General features: G+C 43.0%; 1 protein-coding gene across 1 annotated transcript in view; it reads right to left on the reverse strand.

Annotated features, from left to right (window-relative positions):
• PPM1H (protein phosphatase, Mg2+/Mn2+ dependent 1H) overlaps nt 1–21,352 on the reverse strand; it is a 139,020-nt gene that overhangs the window by 17,476 nt on the left and 100,192 nt on the right. Inside the window, exons 6-7 of the mRNA XM_064448579.1 lie at nt 14,029–14,147; nt 605–668 (exon numbers count right to left, since the gene is read on the reverse strand). Of these exons, the coding sequence (XP_064304649.1) occupies nt 605–668; nt 14,029–14,147 (183 nt within the window). The remainder of the gene's footprint in view (nt 1–604; nt 669–14,028; nt 14,148–21,352) is intronic.

A 21,352-nucleotide genomic window follows, 5' to 3' on the forward strand; every position in this document is an offset into this window, starting at 1 on the left:
GAGCTGGAAACAAAGTACACCCAAACAGAATGGTTCTTTTCTCCCTTTTAAGAAAAAACTATCAGCATTAGCATATCAGAAAAATTCAACAGTGAGTTCACATACACAAGCTGAAAGAGATCCAGTTAAGGGCTGTTATACCTCTCAAATCCTGCCCTGACCCGTCCCCTTCATAAATTAAGGTTTTGCATCTCAGAGCACTCTAAAATGTTATTAAATATCCTCTTGCTTTGTTTTCAGCAAACATGAGGTATTTTGCTATCTTCACCCAGTCTAGTTATATTTTTCAATGAAACCAGGAACATTTCAAGTCAATTATTTAAGATGGTCTCATTGTAGCCTACTTACAAATGAAAGAAAAACAAAAGCAAACTGAACAGCAAATGACTATGCTTGCTATAAAAATGCTTTTTAGTACGTTGAGCTCTTCCCGCCGCCCCCCAGACATGAGAATGATTTATGACAGAACCAAGATATTCTTTCAAGCTGTCAAAACGATAAAATAAAGAGATACTGAGTGGAAAACACTGGACTGCCACAGGCTAAATGGAGTGGTAAACAGAATTTCTTCTTGCTTTGGTCTGAGGAAAGCAAATGTGCCCACCTTCTTGCCTTCTCCATATATAAGGGGAAACTTCAAGTCATCTTCCTCAATGGTTTTGTACGCCCTGTGGGGGGAGGACAAACAACATTTATAAAGCTTGCACTTAATTAGTGACCCAGTGCCCTGAAACAAGCAGCTATGATTTAAAAAGAAAAAAAAAAAAAATCATTATTTTTCATAGGGACTCTGTCTTTGAACCAACATGTAAATCTCTTTTCCTGTGGAAAGATTTTCTGTAAAGAATTATCCATTTCACCAAAAGGAAAAGTGAACATAAGGAAACATCTAACATGCCTAGCTGCTCCTATTGCTTGCAAGGAAAAAGAGGTGGACTGGAGTAACACCCTAATCAGGTAGAACATCATTGGCTATGGCAGCAGCTATACCATAATACAGTGTCATAAAAAAAACCCCCAAACCCACCAAGAAGCTAAGCAATGACTAGATTCACACTGTTAACATGAAATGGTTAGCAATGACAGGACATGTACCCAGTCAAAGTGTGAACCAACTCTCCAATCCTGTTCTCACCTTTCACGACCGCTTAAACCAAGACAAGCTTCACGTGCTGAAGAGTCTTAGAAGGATATTTGGTGCTCATTTGTCCTTCACTGCAATAGTCCAGGTTGTCAGAGATTTCACATTTCACAGCAGTTTTCCCATGGCCAAGAGACAAGGGAAGTAAATGCTCATGCTCTCATTCTGTTTACCACATACCTGTGTGCTCTATCTTTTACACATCCAGCTGTTGACACTGATGAGGTGAGAAGGTGAGCAATTTTAACAGTGAGAAATAAAAAAATAAAAAAAATTTAAAAAATAGACGGCTGTCATTCTCATAAGTTGTAGAGTCCCATGGTTCATATGCTTGAGCCAAGGTGCTAGGGAACCTCTTTGGTTAAAAGTCTGTCACCCCAGAGGGACACGCTTCCCTTCATACCACAAAATTGTCCCTCCCCAGCCTTTCCTTTCATGCTGCCCTTCCCTCCCAGCCCACCCCTGCCCGAAGCCCTCAGGGTGCTACCAAAATCATCCTGAGCGCACGAGTCAGTGCTCCCTGCCAGAGCGGAAGGGACAAGTGGGAGTAGGGAAGGTGCCGTGGTGGGTCCCTTGCCAGCCCCTGCCAGCCCCTGCTGCCTGGCTCTCCATCCGGGCTGGCTGCTTGAGCTTCGGGGAGATGCATGTTTAAGCAACGCTAAGGCTGTGACACAAACCAGCACAAAATTAGAAATTAAGGGTGATCAAACTTCCCCCTGCTTCACTGAAATACAGCATAGACCTGGGATCAATAAATGGTGCTGCATTACACAGCTATACACGCTGCATCACCTAGGCAAGCCCCAGACTTAAAGAGAGTAGCATAGACATTTACAACCACCTTTACATTTCCCAGTAACCACAGCTAGGGCCCATATTAGGGTTAGGGGAGGGATAGAAAAAAGAAAAAGCAAACAAAACACAAAGAAGAAACTAGTGGAGGACTCTGCTCCTGTACTATAGCACATTACTAGGTGTGAAATCCCAAAACGGAACCAAGTGAGGTTTGCAAAATGCAGTGGGTGCTTCATGGGAGACCACATAGTCAAGAATATTTTGGGTATATAACCATTATACTTGTGCATTTCTGTAAAAGACAATTCAGTGAAGGCATTTAAATGGCATTTTGTACTGTAAACAGATTAGCTCTTAAACCTAACAAAAAGGCACAGATCACTACAAGTAGCCAGCATGATAATACTTCCCTGATGTTTAAATCCTGGAACAGCATTTTGTTGGGAAGGATGAGTCAGTCATGGACTTTGCTCTTGTTCTTTCCTTTATTTCCAACAGGGAATAGCTGATATCTCTGCCTCACTCACCAACTTGGATATCCTGATCTGAATGTGAAGGAAGAATTTTACCATCCCTGACTGCTCACGAACATGTCCCAAAGCTTCCAGCTGCACCTACATTGCTGGTAGCCCTGGCAAAAGCTCCTTGAGGAGTCTGAGCTCCTCCCTATTCCTTGCATTGAGCCAGTCATGCTCTGACACCAAGAAAAAGGGTAGCAGCTGAGTCAACACTGGGCATCAGAGTCAAATGACTTAAACCACAAGCCCATCAAGACAATAATTCCTACTGGATTTTCAAGTTGTTGTACATATTTGTTACAAATAGCAAACAAGACTAAGCTGACGTGACTTAACCATTTGCAACCCCCTTTTTAAAAGAAAAAACCAAACCTGTTCTTTACCTACAAACTATATTATAACTACAAATACTTAAGACCAAAGGCCCCACTTTATTTTGTCCTGTAAGTAGCCAAAAACAGGGATCAGGTTTTCTTCCCTCTCTCACCTCCTTCCTTATATCCTCCTGCATAGCGCCTCACACTGATTGCGCTTTAGGAAGATAATAATAAAAAAAAAAAAAAAAAAAAAAAAAAGGGTGAAAAAGACATCATTTAGGCTGGTGTCCTTCAAAAGAATGGTCCCTATTGCTGAGTCCAGCATCTTTTATGGAACCACCATAAGGACCATCATCCCTAGGGCCTTCAACTGTTACACAACGACGGAAGGTTGCTGGAAGAGACCATGTTGCGAGGGCTGAAGCTAACTTGTTTCATCAGCAGATTAGGAAGGGCAGCTGGCTAGCCTATGACCTCTGAAGCTATGCAACTAAGTGAGGGAAGCCCAGAGGGCTACAGTGATTTGGTTTGTGGTTTCTCACAGCAAGTCACCTCTTGGGCTCAGAACTTGGGTGTCAAGACTCATCTCAAACACGCTTTTTTGGTTGATATTGCTATTGCCTGAAAAATTATCAGCGCTTGAAAAAACAATGCTCAGAAATGCAACCGCAGCAATGGAGCTGGCACAGACACACTGACAAGCAACCTGAGACACTCTAGAAAAGTACTTATGTCCTGCATTACTAGTGAAACAGTATTAATAATATATGAGCATGTGGTTTGCTGCAAGAGAAGGATGAAGGGCAGCTTTTCAGCTAGCAGCTCTGCAACAGCACTGGGGAGAAGGAAGGAAAGAAGCTATGAAGTTAATTTTGATTTATGCCCCGTGAAACCTCCTGTACTTTGTACGTGTGTTTATTTCACACAGGCTACAACCTTCTGGACTATTTCACTTGATTTTATGTAATAAAATTGCATTTATGCCTTCCTGTGCTGTTTAGAGTGTGCTGTATATAAAGATATAATATGGCAGTAGGTATATCAAACACAGACATACGGAGAACTGGAGGGGGTTGTTTGGCTTTTTTAGTGCCAACATGGCCTTACTCAGCCAACTACGTAATTCAGGCAAGCTCACTGTTTTAACAAACGCAGGGTTACAACTCTCTCCATCTTCCTCATCCACACCCTAGGAGGTCTCAGTGGCCACCAGGGCATGACAAGACAGGTTGTAAAGACAAGACTATGCTAATGTTTGCTGCTCTGAATGAGCCTAAATCCCATCAAGTGCTTCTGCCACGTAAACCTCTATTTTTCCAAACGGAAAAACAGAGGGATGGAGGGGGGAGTAGAAAAGGCAAGCTTGTGCCCAGCTAGATCTAGCTATGTTTTTTTTTTCAGTTAACTTCGTTTCTTCTTTTCATTTCAAAAGAATTATGAAATGCTACTGCTGTCCAAAAATACTGAACTAGGGCTTGACATATGTACCACCCACAAAGTTACATTTGGACTCAGGATCAACATTTTGGAAAACCGGGCCAAATCGCACCAGGAGCCAAAAGAGATGTCAGAATGAAAGAACTAGGACTGACATGATGTTACTCATATGCTAACTGGAATCTGCTCTAAATACATGGTGAAATAATAACCAGAAGCTGCTAAATGCACAAGACAATCTACGGAAGAAGTTTCCTACAGTGCTGAGGTCATTAGCAGCGCTTTAGGCACTCTTTAAATAAAAGATTACTAAAGTTACCTGCATGTTGCTGGGTCAGAACTTGAAAAACTGGTCAGCTCCCAAATACAGATTTCAGAGCCAAAATCCTAGATAATTTCTTACATGTGTTACACATTCTCCTGCCATATAATTTGTTCTTACAGTTGGCCTTTGGAAAGCACAAATTCATGTAGGAGTAAAAGTTGTTGACAAAAAAAAAAAAGTCCACTTCCCCCCCCCCCCCCCCCCCCCAAACCGTGTGAGGTTACTGGTCATGAGAAGTATTGCGTTGGCATCCCCAGGCACAACAGATGGTGGTCAAAACACAATCTACCCTGACCTGGAAGGCTCAGTTCTGTGAACAACAGGGGAATCCAAACTCTGTCCTCTGCTCTTCCATAGCACTTGGCTTTAGAAAGTTTGTCTGTATTTCACATCTCTGCTAGTGACACCTGATAGTAAACTGAGAATTAAACCTGAGGAAGAGCAAAAGGAATCATCATAAGGGCTTTAGCTTGAAGCATAGAGCAAAACCCATTTGTGGCAAGCAGCAAGAAAAAGCACTACTGCTTCAGAAATATCTTAGTTCACACTGTGTACGAGGATGAAGGCTCTCCTTTGAGACAGGTTTGTGGATGCAGTGTATTTCTAGCACTGCTTTGCTACCACTCTAAAAAACTCCAAACCCAGAACCACCTCTGAACACCCCCCACACCCCAAACCTCCCCCCCGCAACAAAACCACCTCAGCTAACCAACCAACCTCAGGTGCCCCAAGCTCAACTTTCCTTGGTCATACCAATAGAAAATGAGATTTTAATCCTTGAGCAACACAAAACTTGACAAAAAAAAAACCAACCCAAAACAATTTCTGTCTTCCCACATAAGGAATCAGTGGATTGGAACTAGCCCCTTTGGATAACAGAGCTTAAATCACCAACCCAAAAGGAATTGTTTATCTGTACTGTCTATTGAACTACAGGCATTAAACCAATATAAATGTGTGCTTACTACCAAGAAGAAAAAATGTGTAGCACAGGTTAGGCACAGAGCCACTGAAAATTAAGCAATTTATGGCTGGATCCAGCCATAATTTTTTAAAACTGTCCTTATACATATGTGCTTCTGCAGAGTCAGGGTCTCTAAATCCAGACAGCACTGTGTGATACTAAGTACCCTCTAGGTAGGTTAGCTTTAATGTTCCGGTGCCTCAGGATCTTTCCCCTATTACTCACCTGACATATAGTTTAACGAGGCAAAACTATGACAAACAAAGATAAGAAAAGCACACAAACTATAGTAGTGTTCATTAAAAGATGACGGTAAACCCAAATGGATTAAAAGTCGACAGATGCATGTGCACACAGGCACAAAACAGTTTTTAGGGAAACATCTACTCTAAACCAAGATATTCTCATAGGGTTTCTTTCAGGTAAAGAGGAAAACATACAAGTTTTAAAACATGTTTTTCCCAGAAAATTCAGAAATTCCTTCTTCTGAACCTGAAACTGTACAACATTTCATTTTGCAAATCCCAGTTCTGTCTACCCATCCACAAATTAAAAAATTCTCAGCATGGCTTGTGCATATATATGATCTTCGGCTTGGTCAAATCAGACTGGCCTGTGAGCTCCGGACCTCCAGGGAGCCTTCACCATGGTGTACAGTCCTAAGACAGAGTCTGGACTCTGGGGGGGACATCTCCCCCAGCAACCTATACTCCTGGGGAAGAAATTCTCCTAAGCAAAACAAAGTCCATCCACCTTGGCTAGCCCATTTTAAAGATTCTAGCACCGCCATCTTCTCTCAGGCACTACCTGGAGCATGGCTTATTTTTTTTAGTCCATTTACCTCTATTGGAGCATTAAAAGTCAGAGGTGGACGAAAAGTCATGGGGAAGATGGTCAAGTATCTAGAGAGGTCCTTGCCCCCTAAAAAGGAAAATCAGGAAAACAGAAAAAGTTACCTGAGGGTATTTATAAACACCCTCCCTTTGTTGCTTTTGTGCTCAGGACTCTGGGAGGGGCAGAGCAAGTGCCCTTGCTACTTGTGATCAGTTGAGCTTCTGCCACCCACGAGTGACTGAAACTGTGTGCAGACACTGCAGCTGCACACTAAGTGGATCCATGTTCTGCAAGTCTCACCAGGCCAGATTTTTTCCCCCCAGTGAATTTGTTGTCTTGAACACTTCTAAAAATTTACTTCATCTCTTCTACTTTTAAAAGACAACAGGAAGGCTTGTCAGCAATTTACTCTGGAGATAGAGGGGTAGAGGAAGTGGGCTGTTAACACCCTATGGGCTTAACACACTGCGATGGACATAAGAACCATTTGTAAATTCACGTTTTGCTGTACTTCTTGTTAAAAGGATGTGGTGAGGCAGATGGGAGAAAGGTTGCATGTTTTGCCTCGCAGTGCCTGCTCCACACTTGCTCACTAGGATCCTCTGGAAGGAAAGCAGGTTGCTCCTAAGGAGGAATTGTGGAGCAAACTCTTCTGGGAAAGATCGCTGTAGTGTAGGGTGGAGCAGGCAGTGAAACTCAGCAAGCAGAGACTTCACCGTCTCATAGGAGTATGGGAAACCCCTCCGAGGAGCAAGGGGCCTCCTCTCAGCTGGGAGCAGAGCCGTAAGTCAATCCTGGGTGGCAACAGAAAGAAAGAGGATTTCCTAGGGACCCAGCAGAGGTTATGTTAAATTTGTGCAGCTGGGGAAGCCAGAGAAAGCAGGAGCAGGGGAAGAGACTTCACCTTACCATGAGAAACAGTCATTTTTCAGATTGAGCATTACCTTATTTCAGCCTAGTTTCTGTCTGATAAAACAGAACTTTACAGACTGTGAGCCTTTTGTTCACCCTTGCTTGTGCAGCACCTGATCTTGTGCCAAGGCAAAGCCCAAGCTGAGTTGCACAGCCATGCCAGGACAGGCCTTAGACATACTGCTTCCAGAAGGAGATACTCCTGCAGGACATGACTCAGACCAACCTCATTCTTGTCAGGCTCACTTGGCCCCAGAAAGGCCATTTACAAAGAGCTTTACCCCAGACTTAAGTTTTTTCTTTTGTTGCAGTTTTCTTGCGCCCCGAAGACACTGGCTCAGCTCCTGTGGCATGTGTGCACTTGGGGAAAACAGAGCCATTCATCACTGTCAGGAGATGTGCTGTACGCAGCAGGTCAGCTCTCACCTCCCGCTGCTCCTGCAGCGAGGGCTGCAATCTTGAAAAGATGCATAACATGCACATTGCAAACAGCCATTCATCATCACAGAGCTGTGGCCCGGACACCTAGGCACAACCCAGCAAGCTGCTCCAGCTGCGCACACCGAAAAAGCACATCCCGTCCCGCTCCTGGCTACCTCGCAATGAGAGACGAGAGGAAAGACAAAAAAAGCAGGCAAGCGGCTGTGGATTACAGTTTCTGCTGCAAAAATGACATCCTATCTCTCCCTTCTCCAGAAAGGCCCAGTGCTGCAAAGGTGGCCCATAATCATTAAATTATGAAAATGTAAGTTGCTGGGAGGAAATTAATACCAGGCATGACTGGGGAAAAGGCTGTTTTCTTGTGAAGTAATTATGAAATTAAAATTTGATCTCTCCCTGGCGATTGTACAAAGGATACGGCTGAGGTCTCGAACACAACAATACAGCCAGGGTTTCAACAGAAGAAGCACAGAAGGTTTCACTAGACAAAAAAGCTCAATTAAAAAAGGGGGGGGGGGGAAGGCGCGCTGGGGAAGAAAGGATGACTTTTTGTAAATTACATGAATTTGGCTAAAAGGCACAATCAAGCATGTTACGGCACAGGGTTTGCAGACTTCCAATTACTTTTTACAAGTTAGAATCAAGCTGTTAGGAAATGCAGCTTATCTGAATAAGACTAATAATGCTAAGCTAATTAGACCCACAGGCATTAGCCAGCAGATAAATTCAGGCCGAAAAGAGGGACACTGTCACTTTAAATACTGCCTTGGGATCAGTGGAAAAGCTAATGAGGAGTGTCAGTTGGGGCTGTTTTATTAGGTGGTTCTCCAGAGGATATAGCCCGAGGTTTCTGTAGCAGGGCTTCTGCGCTTGATTCAATAAATCAATTTATATTAAAGGGGGGCGCAGCGCGGGTGCCTGCTCCATAAAGCATTTCTGTGGCATTTCTCAATCTGCTCAGGCACTCCTCGGGCAGGCTACCTGAACACGCTGTCAAAGGACATCGAGCACAGCAATAAAGAATAAGATAGCGGCCGCATTGGCAATATTTGTTCAAATCAGCTCGCGCATTACCAAGCAAAACATGTACGTTGGCTCTCACCAGGGTATTCTGGATCCCCAATAAGTGATTAATGAGAGCCTGGTTTTTGTGAGCCGGAGTCTGAACCGCAGACGGCAAGGTGGGCTGCACAATGAAAGCAAAAGGCATCCACCCCAAACAAAATAAAACGGCTTGAAAAGTGAAGTTGCTTTTTTAATCAGATACTTAGAGGCTGAAAGACATTCCCTGATGGAAAGAAAAGGGCAAGCACAGAGCAGGCTGGCGGCTTTCCAGGCAGTGGACAATATTGACTCTAGAATAAAATGGGTTTTGCTTAGCGGTCGCCTCAGGGCACCAGCTTCCATGCTTTGGAATAAATCACATGGGCGGGTGATTCCCTGGCACAGGCTGACCCTTGGGCGGCTAACTGTGTGCCACAGCACCCCCCTGCCAGACAGACGGACACGGACCTGACGAGGGCTCCGCTGCCGCTGTGTGTACATGCACGCAGAGGCAGTGCCCAATTCCCCCACTCGCTGCCACCCTGGGCTGCAGCCCATGATGCCTGGTGGGTACTACACCAGCTCGGACCATTTTTCCTGGGATGCGGCTCAGATCTGTGTGCTCCTGGAGGGCAAAGGAAGCCACCAACGAATCAGGCCAAAAAAATGGACAAATGGTCAAAATCTAGGGCTTTTTTGCCACCCTAAAATCAAGTAAAAAAAGCTAAAGCTCTGATCCAGAAACAAGCATTTAAAGAATTCGCTTCAACGCAAGCAGCAGGAAGGCCACTGTTTGCGTTCCAAGGAGGAGCAAAAAACTAATTTTGAAACCACAGAAGCTGATGCCAGTTGGTGGTGCCTTCTGGATGCCTTTGGTTAAGTGCAGTGCTGTACAGCTCCTCCGCCCCCACGGGAGGCTGAGAGGGGAACCCTGGAAGGAGCCACTGTGCCAGTGAGGGACACAGTAAGCCAGAAAACCAGGTTTTGGAAAGGTGTCTAGGATACAGTCAGAGCAAAGTACTTCAAAATTGTTCATAGTGGATCTACCCACGAGTAAAGAAAACCTGACCAACCATGTCAAAACTTTTATTTAAAAGTTGGAGACAGAGATTACTAATTCTGTGCAGTCCTTTAAAGGACCAGTTATTAGGCCTGCTTTTCCCACCCTGCACCCCCCCCCATATTTCCACCTCAGGCTATCTGCACCCCTTTTTAGCACTGCCAGCACATTGCTTACACGGCCACCAAGTCTTCCCTGCTGCTTCTGTTGCTAGGACTTGTCAAAGCCACGAGAACTACCCCGTCTTCAATACGAGTTTAACCTCTGCAAACCACAGGCCTGAAAAAACCAGCCCAGAGACCCAGCTGTGAAAGACTGTCAGTAACACAGATGTCTGCCAGCAAATTACAGCTCGAGACAGCTCGGAGGCTTGTTCAGCAGGAGACACAGCTCTTAAGATGCCTTGCCAGCTACAGTACGGGTTTTGCAGTGGTTGCTCAACCACAACACGAATGGGGCAAGGGTGCAGGAGAGGCAGCTCATGGTCAGCTCCTACCTAAGTGGCATTTATTTTAGATACATTTAATACAGCGATTTCTCATCCCAACTGCCAATGCAGAGAAAGGAGAAAGGGTAGGAGAGCCAGAGGGAGAAGGGAAAGGCTGGTCTCAAAGCAGTTACAGGCAGCCTGGACTAGTGATGCGGTACACATTGCTGGATCAGTGGTTGTCCTAATGCTGTGGGGAAACTTGGCAGATTTGCTACCACTGTGGGCTGTTGAGACAAAGCCAGTGTGGAAACTTCACATGAAAAAAAGAAAAAAAAGAAAGAAAAAGCAAAAAGCAAAAAAAAAGGCCAAATGCATTATGACAGACCCAAAGACAATAACCTTTTGTAATACAAACAAGCTGGGCAAGCCAAGCCATTGTTGAGAAGCTGAAAAACTCCAGAGCATAGGAGAAGGGTAAAAACTAAGAAAAAAAATAATAATACAGCTTATAATAGAAAACACAGAAAGTGTCCTGAATTTTAAAATAAACCACTTCATTTTCCTGAGGAAACATCAGAGCAGATAGAGTTTTACACCCTCTCACTAAAGAAGCCAGTAATTAAGTGTAAGACTGACTGTCCCTAACATCACCTGTACCTCTCTACACGTATGTGCAAACACCAACAAACAGTGAATTCACTGACCAAAAAAAAGGTTCAGACAATTGATCATCTGCACTGTAAGTGATAGAAGTTTGGCAGCTTTTTAACGTACCAACCTCTGGATGGCCAAAGCTTCATCTGATGTTTTCTAGAAAAGGAATATATATGCTAATTTATTCTCCATGACAGATATTGTCCTTAGAAACAAATGCAGAACAGACATGCCCTTGGCCACTGCGTCCTGATGCATCAGTTAAATCTAGGAATTAGAAAGGGAAGAAAATAGAAGCAAAACCCTTGAAGTGGAAAACGACCACTGTGAAACACCAGCCACCTCAAACCATCGCCTCTGAGGGCCCGCCAAGCTGTTAATCTAACGTCTTGTTCACAATCTCAACCATTAAAATTGACCCAGACTTTTGGATAAATAGAAACAGATTGCTTCTCCTATGCTTAGGAGATCACTGCACACAATTCGATGGCAAACAATACTCCCTTGGGCAAACACCCTGCAAAAAGAATTGGATCCTTATTTAGAAGGGCTCTGATTTAGATAAATGTATGGTGGTAGAGCAATTCCCTCACCATTTTATTGTCCTGAGGCAAACAAGCAAAGAGGTAACTGGTGCACTAGCTGTGGGATACAGACCAGATAAAAGGTTCTGACTTTTTTATTCAGGACAAAAATGTAGCCCCCATATTCCACTTCCAGCCAGAAGTCTAAAGAAACAGCAGGGAGAGGTAGCCTCACCACAGTCTCCACATGCTTTTGCTTGGCACAGGCTACCTCCTTCTGGGACAACACTGAGGTGAATTCAGACTTGACTTTTCAAGTCACAGTTTAAGTCTTTATTCCGGAATAACTGCTTACAGCTAGGCATTTGTGCTAAACTGGTGGTAATTTTTGTATTGACCATGTTAGAATCTGTATCTGGATCAACGCGTGTCCTACACTTCAGGAAATTCAGAAAAATCAACAGGAAAATCTACTTACTTCTCCCCCCTGCCATATGCTAGAGTTAACAGAGTTCACACACCAGTACTGAAAAACAATACATTGAATCCAATCTGCCACCCATTTAGACTTACCCAAGCTCCTCTACCTTACTTGTTATTCTGCATTTAAAATTTGTGTTCCTTCTTATTTATCTTTCTTCTAATGCCAGACAGTATTAGCTATGCAATAACCATTTTGAATATGGTGAAACGCTATGCACAGATTCACAAATGACGTACAAACCGATATACCGAATTATCCCTTTGTTTAATTTTTAACCCTTCCAACCCTGTATTCGTCCCAGTATTCCATTGGTAATTCTGACTGGGGGTGTGGGGGGTGGGGGGACATGGAGGGGGAATCACAGTAAGCAGAACTTCCACTGAGCTTTTTGACATGGTTCTTAAGTTCATTTGGAACTTCTACTGTACACAGATAGTTATTTTTCCCCTCTTCATGCTTTGCTTGATATTTATCAACACCAAGTTTGATCACTGTGATGCTCATTTGTGTAAATCACTTAATTCTTTGCAGTTCCTTATGGCTCTTCTTGTTTATTAGGAAAAGAGCTGGGGTGTCACCTGCCAATGCTGCAGCTTCAACCCTTCTAACCTCTTTTCCTTTCCAGACCACTAACCCAACAGGGGAAATGCAAAACAACTCCCACAAACCTGGAGAAACCCTCTTTGCCTTCCAACCATGATGAAAGAATTCTGCTCTTACCCTCCTCTGAGGAAGTTCTTGGCCCATGATTCTTCTGTAGCTCTTTCCCAGAGAAGGTGAGGTTTCTGGGGTTTGGTCAGGGGATTTTTTTGTGTTTGTGGGTTTGTTATTTTTTTCTTTTGCTGTGATTTTTTTTTTGTTTGGGGGTTGTTTGGGGTTTCTTTTTTGCCTTCCCTCCCCTCTCCAATAGCATCTCACATCTTGAAAAAAGCTTTGGAAGTCTACATGAAACCATTTTTTACTGATGCCTTCAGAGGCATCAGGGAGTTTTCTTATTAAACTCCCTTTGCAGAAACTGGGAAAGTGTCTCATGATCTTCCAAATGTTTTGCTGTTTAAATCCTCAGTTGATCCAATGTTCTCATTCTGTTCCTATTCTTTTGCTGAAGCCTGTAGCCTTTTTCAAATATGATGTCATCATTCTCAGGGTAAGACTGCATATTCTACTAGCAGCTGTTCAAGATGATGCACGATGATGGTTATTCCCAGATTAACATTTTCTGCACAAACTCTCCAGATAATATTAAACTTCAATCATTATTCTGCCATTAAAACATCATTATATTTATGGTCTATGCAGTATGGGACAAATCAGAAGCATGTGGTGTTGTAGTTGCATGTGAGCATCCAAGTCCCCAAACCTACAGGAGTTCAGGCTTTTTAACCCCCTCCGTTATTTCTCTTCCTGAAAGGACATTTGCTAAGGATGCTAAAACACAAACAGCATGGAAGTGAAGACCATTTGCATATATAAGGCTTTTGCCTTTATAGGTCACACACAGAGCCCAAAACAGCAAGAATTAGGGCTTCTCTAAGTGAGTGGGAGTCACTTGAGAAGCAGCCTCTTGAACAAACACAAAACAATAAAGACATTAAGCCAGTGACAAAAAACTCATCGTTCTTCCTGTCTTCCCTTCATTAAGTCAATGCTGCTCATTCAAGCCTTTTCATTTTAGGCTGGCTATGACTTTTATTCAGATAGGCCCATGTCTAAAACAATTCCTCAAGGGTTACCCAAATCAGGGGTCAGCTGCACTGGAGTATGGGAGGCAGCTCTTCCCTTCTGCAAGCGTTCCTCCAGCATGCAAAGGCATGACGGCCCACTGATCCAGATTCTATATAAAGCTACTTCCAAGATAGGAAAGTTGTTTAGCTTTCAGGAAGATCCCTGGCACATCATCTCCTTTATGTGTTTGCTCTGCTTTGAGTGCTCACATGCTAAAATGAACTGAGGTCCTGGCTCTGGAGGGAGGTCAACTTATTTAAAACATTAACTTCTAAAAGAAAAATACACCTGAAAGAAGGAAATACCTTTTCCCTTTAGTACTTAGGCAAACATTGCCATGTTTGATGCAGTTTACACTAGTCAAAGACACACACAAAGCAAGCACTGGTGGCTGACCCCATGCTGAGAAGGACACATTCTTACCAGCCAGTCATGTTGAAGTCACGGTAGAGCATCCTCTTTCCAACTTCCTTGCGCTGCACCCTCCGTGGAAACTCTAAATGTGTGAACTCATTTCCCAGCAAGTGGGGCTGCATGTAAGCCTGTGGGCAGAAACCAAGCCACAGATACCACACGAACGTCATAAAACAAGACATCATCTATTTTTAATGAGGTGGCATTACCATCTCTTCCCGCTCCCTTCCCACACACATTTTTTTTTTTCTCCTTTTTAAACAAGGAAGATGATGAGCTCTGTTTCAGCAAATGGTGTGCACATACACCAATTCTGACACTGCCTGGTGTCCAGCAGCAGCCTTACAGGGAGCAGTCCTCTTGCCCTCAAAATCCTTCACTTCTCTCTGCTCCTCAACATTTGGGATCTCTAAAGTACGCCTCATCCACTGACCCTGAAGCAGTCTGCAGGGCTTCGTAAAACAGAACACATCTCCTTTTTTAAGTCAGCAACCTGAGAGAAGGGAATGATCAAAGGACAAAGCCATGGAGCAAGCAGAGACTTGGAGGGGTGCACGGGGAGCGAAGCTCAAGCTTTTTGACTCCCAGTTCAGCTATGCTAACAACACACACGACCTAGTATTACTACCACACTTTAATTTTTACTGCCTTGAGAAACATATTCCCTTTTACCTGCTCAGTGTGCTGCACCCCATCGCATGAGACACTGCAAATAAACAAGAGTTGCAAAGCACTTTATTTTCTTGTTTTCTAAAAACTACTTCCTCTGTACAGAATAGACTTTAAGAAAAGCAGCAGCAGTTTTGTGTCACAACTGCAACTAATGTTTTTGACAGTGTTAACGTTCAAACACTGCTGCTGCTACCCTCTCTGGTGTTGCTGCTCTGCAGATGCTGGGATGCTTCTTTGCTAAAGCCGTGCCCAAGGTTCATGTATTCCAGAGCTGACGGTACTTGATAACATCACAAGGCTCTTTGTCCACCACACAGATAACCTGACACAATAGGTTAATCCTTAAACCTCACTCATTTTTCTTTAATATTTGCATAAACACATCTTTCCCCCTTCTTCCCTAAAGCCGCATGATGAGTGAGCTCTTCTGAAGACACAGTCAAATTGGCTAGGGAACTGAAAAAAGTTGCGTTTCTTAACCTTTCTGCAGATAACTCTTTTTCCTTATCCAGACAGTTAAGGCAATAAAGTCTGTCTTATCTCCAGCAGCAGCTGCCGTGAGGACAGACCAAATGGGCTGGCTTTAGTTTTTGAGTTTGTCATAAATCTAGCGCTCATCAAAGGTGAGCAGCAGGAAGCAGTGGAAGCCCTTATTGATCTACCTGGCAGTTATCATGCAGATAGTTCACAATAAAATATTTCCTACATTTAAGGGCTGAGCCTGCTCCCACTCAATTTAATAGGAGCTGGACTAGGCTCAGCACATCACAGCGCTAACCTTCCATCAGCTTGTCCCTGTACCCATTGCCAGATATTCTTCCAGAACACACCTCGAGCTCAGCTGAAACAGGGCTGAGGGACATTGCTGTGTAGCCAACAAGATTGGATTCTGCTTTCAAGAGGTGGCTTCCAAGCACGCAAATGTGATCTTGACATTGTGATCCCTTCCTGGAACAGGAGCTCCATCAAATTCTCTCTCTGTGTACAGTTAAGGGAATTACATCTTTTTCCTGCCATCTACAGTCAGCCAAGGTCCCCTCCCCCTCCCAAATATTGTTTTCAGGGACCCTCGAATTGGATCACTGTTCCTCATTACAGAAATGGTTGAGAAGCACTACTGACTTTTGAGAGGTCTAGCGGTCTCTAGTCTTCTAGTCCAGATAAGGCTTTCCATACTTCCAGAACTCTGGATTCTTTATTTAAAAGTACATGTAAACTTTTTATTTTTATTTCTTTTCATTCCAGCATAAAAAAGATGAAACAACCGTAATCATTTCTCTGATGTATTGCTACACATTGACAGCAGGGAGCTGGACTTTTTTTGGTATTAATTCTTTCTAGTCTATGATATTGTAAACAATGAAGTCAGTCTGCTTTGAAAGCACAATTCAGTTCACTTTTAAAAATGCACAGCCTATCTTGATTAAATCATTACAAACCACTTCTAGCTAAAGACTACTGTCGCCTGCCTACAAAACAAGAAGCCTTATTCAAAGCAAGAAAACCTCACACCTGACATCAAAATGAAGTTATTTAACTTTTAGATTATGAGATTACTTATTAGGCTGGATCGCAGGTCCAGAAGAAAAAAGTTACAGGCTTTTAGTATTTTTCCCCTTGAAAACAAGAATTTCCTTTATTGAAAAGGTAAAGCGATTGGGAGAGACTGCATTTCATAAAGATTTACTCAGATGGAAAGTCTGAGGTCACAAGTGAAATAAGATTAATAAAGCTGGCAGAGTTACCAGTGCACTGCTAATGTTCAAATAGGATTTCTCTTCCGTAGCCAAGCCTCAATGCTTGATTTACAATCCAGGGATCTTAACTTGATTCTAATATTTTTGGCGTCAGTGGAACAGAGGGAAAAGAGCAATTTGGAAGCTTCTGGTGCCTGTGAGCTGAATTCTTATGTGAAGAAATGGGGATTTTTGCTGTTCCCCCCCCCCCCCCCCCCCAACAATTTCTATTCTATATTTTTTAACAGATATTTTTGATGCTTCACTGGTAATTCTACAGAGAGAAGAATGTTCTACTATAAAAGTCAGCTGTGACTTCCAGTCAGGTTTGTTGAGAACTGTTCTCCATTTACTCTGAGGCAGGACTGCTCTCCCTGTTTATGCTGAGCAAACTATGCTGGGCAGCAGAACCAGAAAATAAATAAAAAGCAACGCTTTAAAAATCTACAGATCTTTCAAGTAGATATACAAGCAGGCACCATGAAATCCCTTCAAGTGATCAAACAAGAAACAAAAATGGTGAGTGAACTGACTACCAGAATTTCATCTGTGATGCGGCACCGTACTTTCCATTTTTTCATTTGTTTAGTCTCGATTTTCAAGGACATCAGATCAGGAACACCAGAGTACTTAACATTTAATAAAAAGAGTGACTATCAAACACTTTCTATATCCTTATGAGGTATGTTCAGACAACATTGTTATTCTGTGTTATGGAATTGGAATATTTTCCATCATTTTTCTTTCAGAAGCTATTACAGTTTTTTGGCATAAATCTGGCACAGTCTGCATCATGTGTTGTTGGAACTCTGCCATTTTATGGTGTATTTTGTGGCTGGATATATTACATTCAACATTAGTTGTTTAAAATGGAGTCTGCTCAAGGAAATATTAGTCACGTTTCTTTCAAAAGGCCATTTACTTCCCGCTGTGTTTCCTGGTGATCAGCAAAGCAAACATGAAATTAAGATAAACCTAGACTTACACACTAGTGTGTCAGTTAATTAGGTGGCAGGGAACACTGCACATATCTTATGTTGATAAGGCCTGCTGATGCCTTTTCCAGCTCCTCCAGTACGCACTGCTCTGGGACATCACCGGCACAAGCGGTTTCACTGTACTCTCTGCTATTTTTAGAATTGCAGTTTCTCCCCTACATCAACTATATCTTACAACTTCATCCTCTTATCACATTGTGCCATTTTCTCCAGTAGGATATTCTACTACATGGGACTACCGCTCACAATACCATGCACAGCACAGTGCACCCAGATGTTTTGCAGATTACTCAGCCATTATCATATGGACACATTAAAGCCAAACAGAGATTAAAACTAAAGGAGGTGGTGGTGGAAGGAAAAGGGAAATGGGAGACAATTTCATCCTTGGATTGGTCTCTCTTCTTATGAAAGGCCAGGACCCTTTCTATAAAGCCACACATCTCTTTTACCATAGCGCTGATCAATTGTCAGATGGACAAAGCAATCCTACGCTGGGTGATGCCGGAAGCCACAAACTGTAAGAGAATTAAGATACATTGGACCTGTAACTGAAGCACTGAACTCGCATTTAGGAGATCTAGGTTAACTTCCTCTTCAGGCTTGTGTTCCCCAAGCATCCTTCAGCAGTTAAATTAGTATCACTTAATCCTCACCTGAACAATGAAATAAGAATAGGTCCTCTTTGAACCCATGCCTGTCCAGGCTCATGAACCTTTGTTTGAATGGTGCCAAACACAAAGAGCATCCACGGCTCACTGCCATTGATGGCCACCCCATCTCTACCAACCGTAAAGCTTGCCTGGATAGCAACAGCACACCGTCTTTGGTCTGAGCTGTGAACTTCTGAAGCACTGCCTGGCTACGCGCATGGACATGGTATGCAGTAACACCATGCTGACCTCACATACCATCTTCAAAGTGCAACTTTAATAACTAATAGAAATATACCCATCTGCAACACACTCATTCATCATTCAATTTTAAACACGTTTTGCTAGGGAATAAGTAACAAAATCTATCCATTTACTGTTGCAATTTAGACTATCATGACTGAAATTAATAGTCTCCTCAGAAGATGAAAGGAAAATTGCCTCTGGCAGTTGTTGCCTGCACAACTGCTGAATGTACCAGAGCAGTTCCCACTCAATTTTGGATTTTGTTCTCCCTCAGAATACACCTATATAGGAAGCCAGAGCTTTCCTGGAGTAGGTGCTGTGTGAACTATCCTACCACAGTACTAAAAAGAAAAGAAAGACACAAAAATTCAAACAAAAAGGGGGCTCATGAATGCCTGCCAGTGGAAGGGAAGCAATATGGTGCACTGAACCTCTACAGAAGCCAAAGGACCAAGGAAATACTGGTGCAAGGCTTTCATGCCTTACCTCTTAAGAAGTGCTCTGACTGAAGGATTGATTGACTTCTGCAAGGCTCTCACAAGTCCTCTGACACAGAAGCCTGCCTCTGCCATATGGCCTGCCTGAAATCTGCAGCTGTATGCTGTCCTCCCACTGCAAAAAAAAGGGGCTGCAGGTGGAAGACAGAGGGACGAGCATGCCCAGAGCTGTTCAGAAGTCAGAATGACTAGGTGGTCACCTTGTTCTTTTGAGGTTGCCACGACAGAGGCCTATGCCCAAGGCCATTCTTGGGCACATGGTGATAAACCTGCATTAAAATAAGAGCTGATAGGGAAAATATTTGTCGTGTATCGTGTCCGTGTGTGTCCCCCGTCCCCCAGTTACTCAACCAGTACTAGCTGAAGCACAGTTTTGTCTAAGACTAGGCTGGAGGACTTCACATAGAGATGCTCTCATGACCTGAGCAACTCACTATCCTGCAGCTAGCTTTGCACGTGGAAATTAGGGCCCAGAAAAAAGGATGCAAATCCAGAAGATGCCAGTTAACCTAAACCAACGTCCTGTGTGGCCGAAGAAATCAACATGGACTAAAGGCAGAGGAAAGCCCCTTTGCCCTGACTGCACTGACAGTGTCTGCTGCACAGGGAGCCAATGCTCAGTAGCCTGCGGGCTGTAAATCCATACCCTCCCTTTGCCTGTGCAGTAACTTCCCCACAGTGAACAGTATCTCTGCATTTACCAAGTAAAATATTAATGCTAAAATGATTAAGTGATTTTCCTCCTGTTGTGCAGGAAGAGCAGTGCAACATGTTTGAAACAAAGAAACTCAGCTGTAACAGCAGATAAGAAAAGAAATCCAAAGTAACTAACTTCCAGATAAGAACAGCAGAAGAGAGATGTTGATGGTGCAACAGACTGATAGCAGAACCTGGGGACAGCCAAGGTGAGTAAGGAGAATTATTTGGGTCCTAATCAGCAAGACAGATGCAACCTTTGGAGTGTAATGTTTATGCCAACCTTGTAAGAAATTTGTGTGGGTTTGTTGTTGTTTTTTTTTAAACACTAGAGTAAAAATGTTATTCACAGAATGTTATGTTTGAAATTATCTCTAATTTTGTTTTACGCTCTTGCTGTCTTCCATGTACTTTCTTTGAACATGATACCCATAGCCCTGGCATATTTGCTACATATAGAATTAAAATAAACAAACAAAGGTAAAGGAATTTTCCAAAGGAAACAGCAGAAATGCTTTTCAGATCAGCTGCTGTTTTTAAATACAAGCCAGAAAGGACATCAAAAGAGAAAAAAACCCCTTGTAGGCAATGCTTTATCTCATATTTCCTATAGAAATAGCAGACTCCCTAGATACTAAAGATACCTTTTATTTAACAGGCAAACAAATTATTTTAAATGCAGCTGAACTGTAAATATTTATTAGGTCTCTTTTCCATTTGGTTCTCTGAATATGAATTCTCCCAACGCAGTATTTCCTCTGAAGTTTTCAGCTTCAAGCCAGTGAACCTGACTAAAAATCAAACGTGATGAATGTGGGGACATTTACAACCTTTCTTTAAACCTTTCTTTAAAACCTTCCACCCCTGCCTTCAACCACCAGCATTTTGCCTAGTTTCAAACGACACTGCTTGGGCCAGGCTGAAGATAAGAGACACCTTAAGAACACGGAACGCCAGTAGCCTTGGCCTGCCCACCTTGTGTGAGGCAAAGCTGACAGTGAGCCTGCCTTGGCTTAAGCTTAAATTTCCAAGAGGAAGAATCAGGAGATCAGAAGAAGCATGCAAGAAATCTCTCAGCTAGGTTAGGAATGATGTTTTGACAAACAGCCAACCAACTTCAAGCAACCGATCTGACTGTCGATGAAAAACTTAAAAAGTAACAGGATTGTTTGCATGAAAAATAACACCATTAATTTTGACTTATATTTCCTGGGCGGTTTATCAGCCAACGCAACTCGGTGTATGAAGCATCCCACATCTCCTCACCTAGTTACCCTGTTCCAGCTTTACGGGTGCTGCTACACTAAATGAAACTAGTCTTTCTTCACCCATCTTATCCTGCAGCTACTAATGCTTACTGAGATCACCTCTCAGTTGGATATCTTTTTGCCTGATTGAGATACTATTGGCATACTGTTAGAGCAAATGAATAAAACCCTGCAATATTGTTCACATGCACAAAAAGAGCAGTCTGTGGTATTTTATACTGTCACACAGTAAACACTGGGCTGGATTGAAATACCTCTGTGGCTTGTTAGCTCTATGTCTGAGTTCTCATTATCCAACACCAATAAGCTGCTGAAGGTCTTGCAGCTGAACAAGGTAAACAAGCACAGCCATGCTAATCGATGGCATTCTCAGAAAAGATGAAGACTCCTTTCATTGAGATTTGCACCACCAGGCTTTTCTCCACATTTGCTGATGGCTAAAAGACATACACCGTCAGTCACTGGTGTTCAGCGGACACATGGTCCTTCACTGAGCCACAGTAACTCAGTGGCATGTGTCTGAACCTTAGATATTACCGGGCAATGCTTGTCATCAGCAGCACCTGA

The sequence above is a fragment of the Phalacrocorax carbo genome, chromosome 1, assembly GCF_963921805.1.
Source record: "Phalacrocorax carbo chromosome 1, bPhaCar2.1, whole genome shotgun sequence".
Taxonomy (NCBI): Eukaryota; Metazoa; Chordata; class Aves; order Suliformes; family Phalacrocoracidae; genus Phalacrocorax; species Phalacrocorax carbo.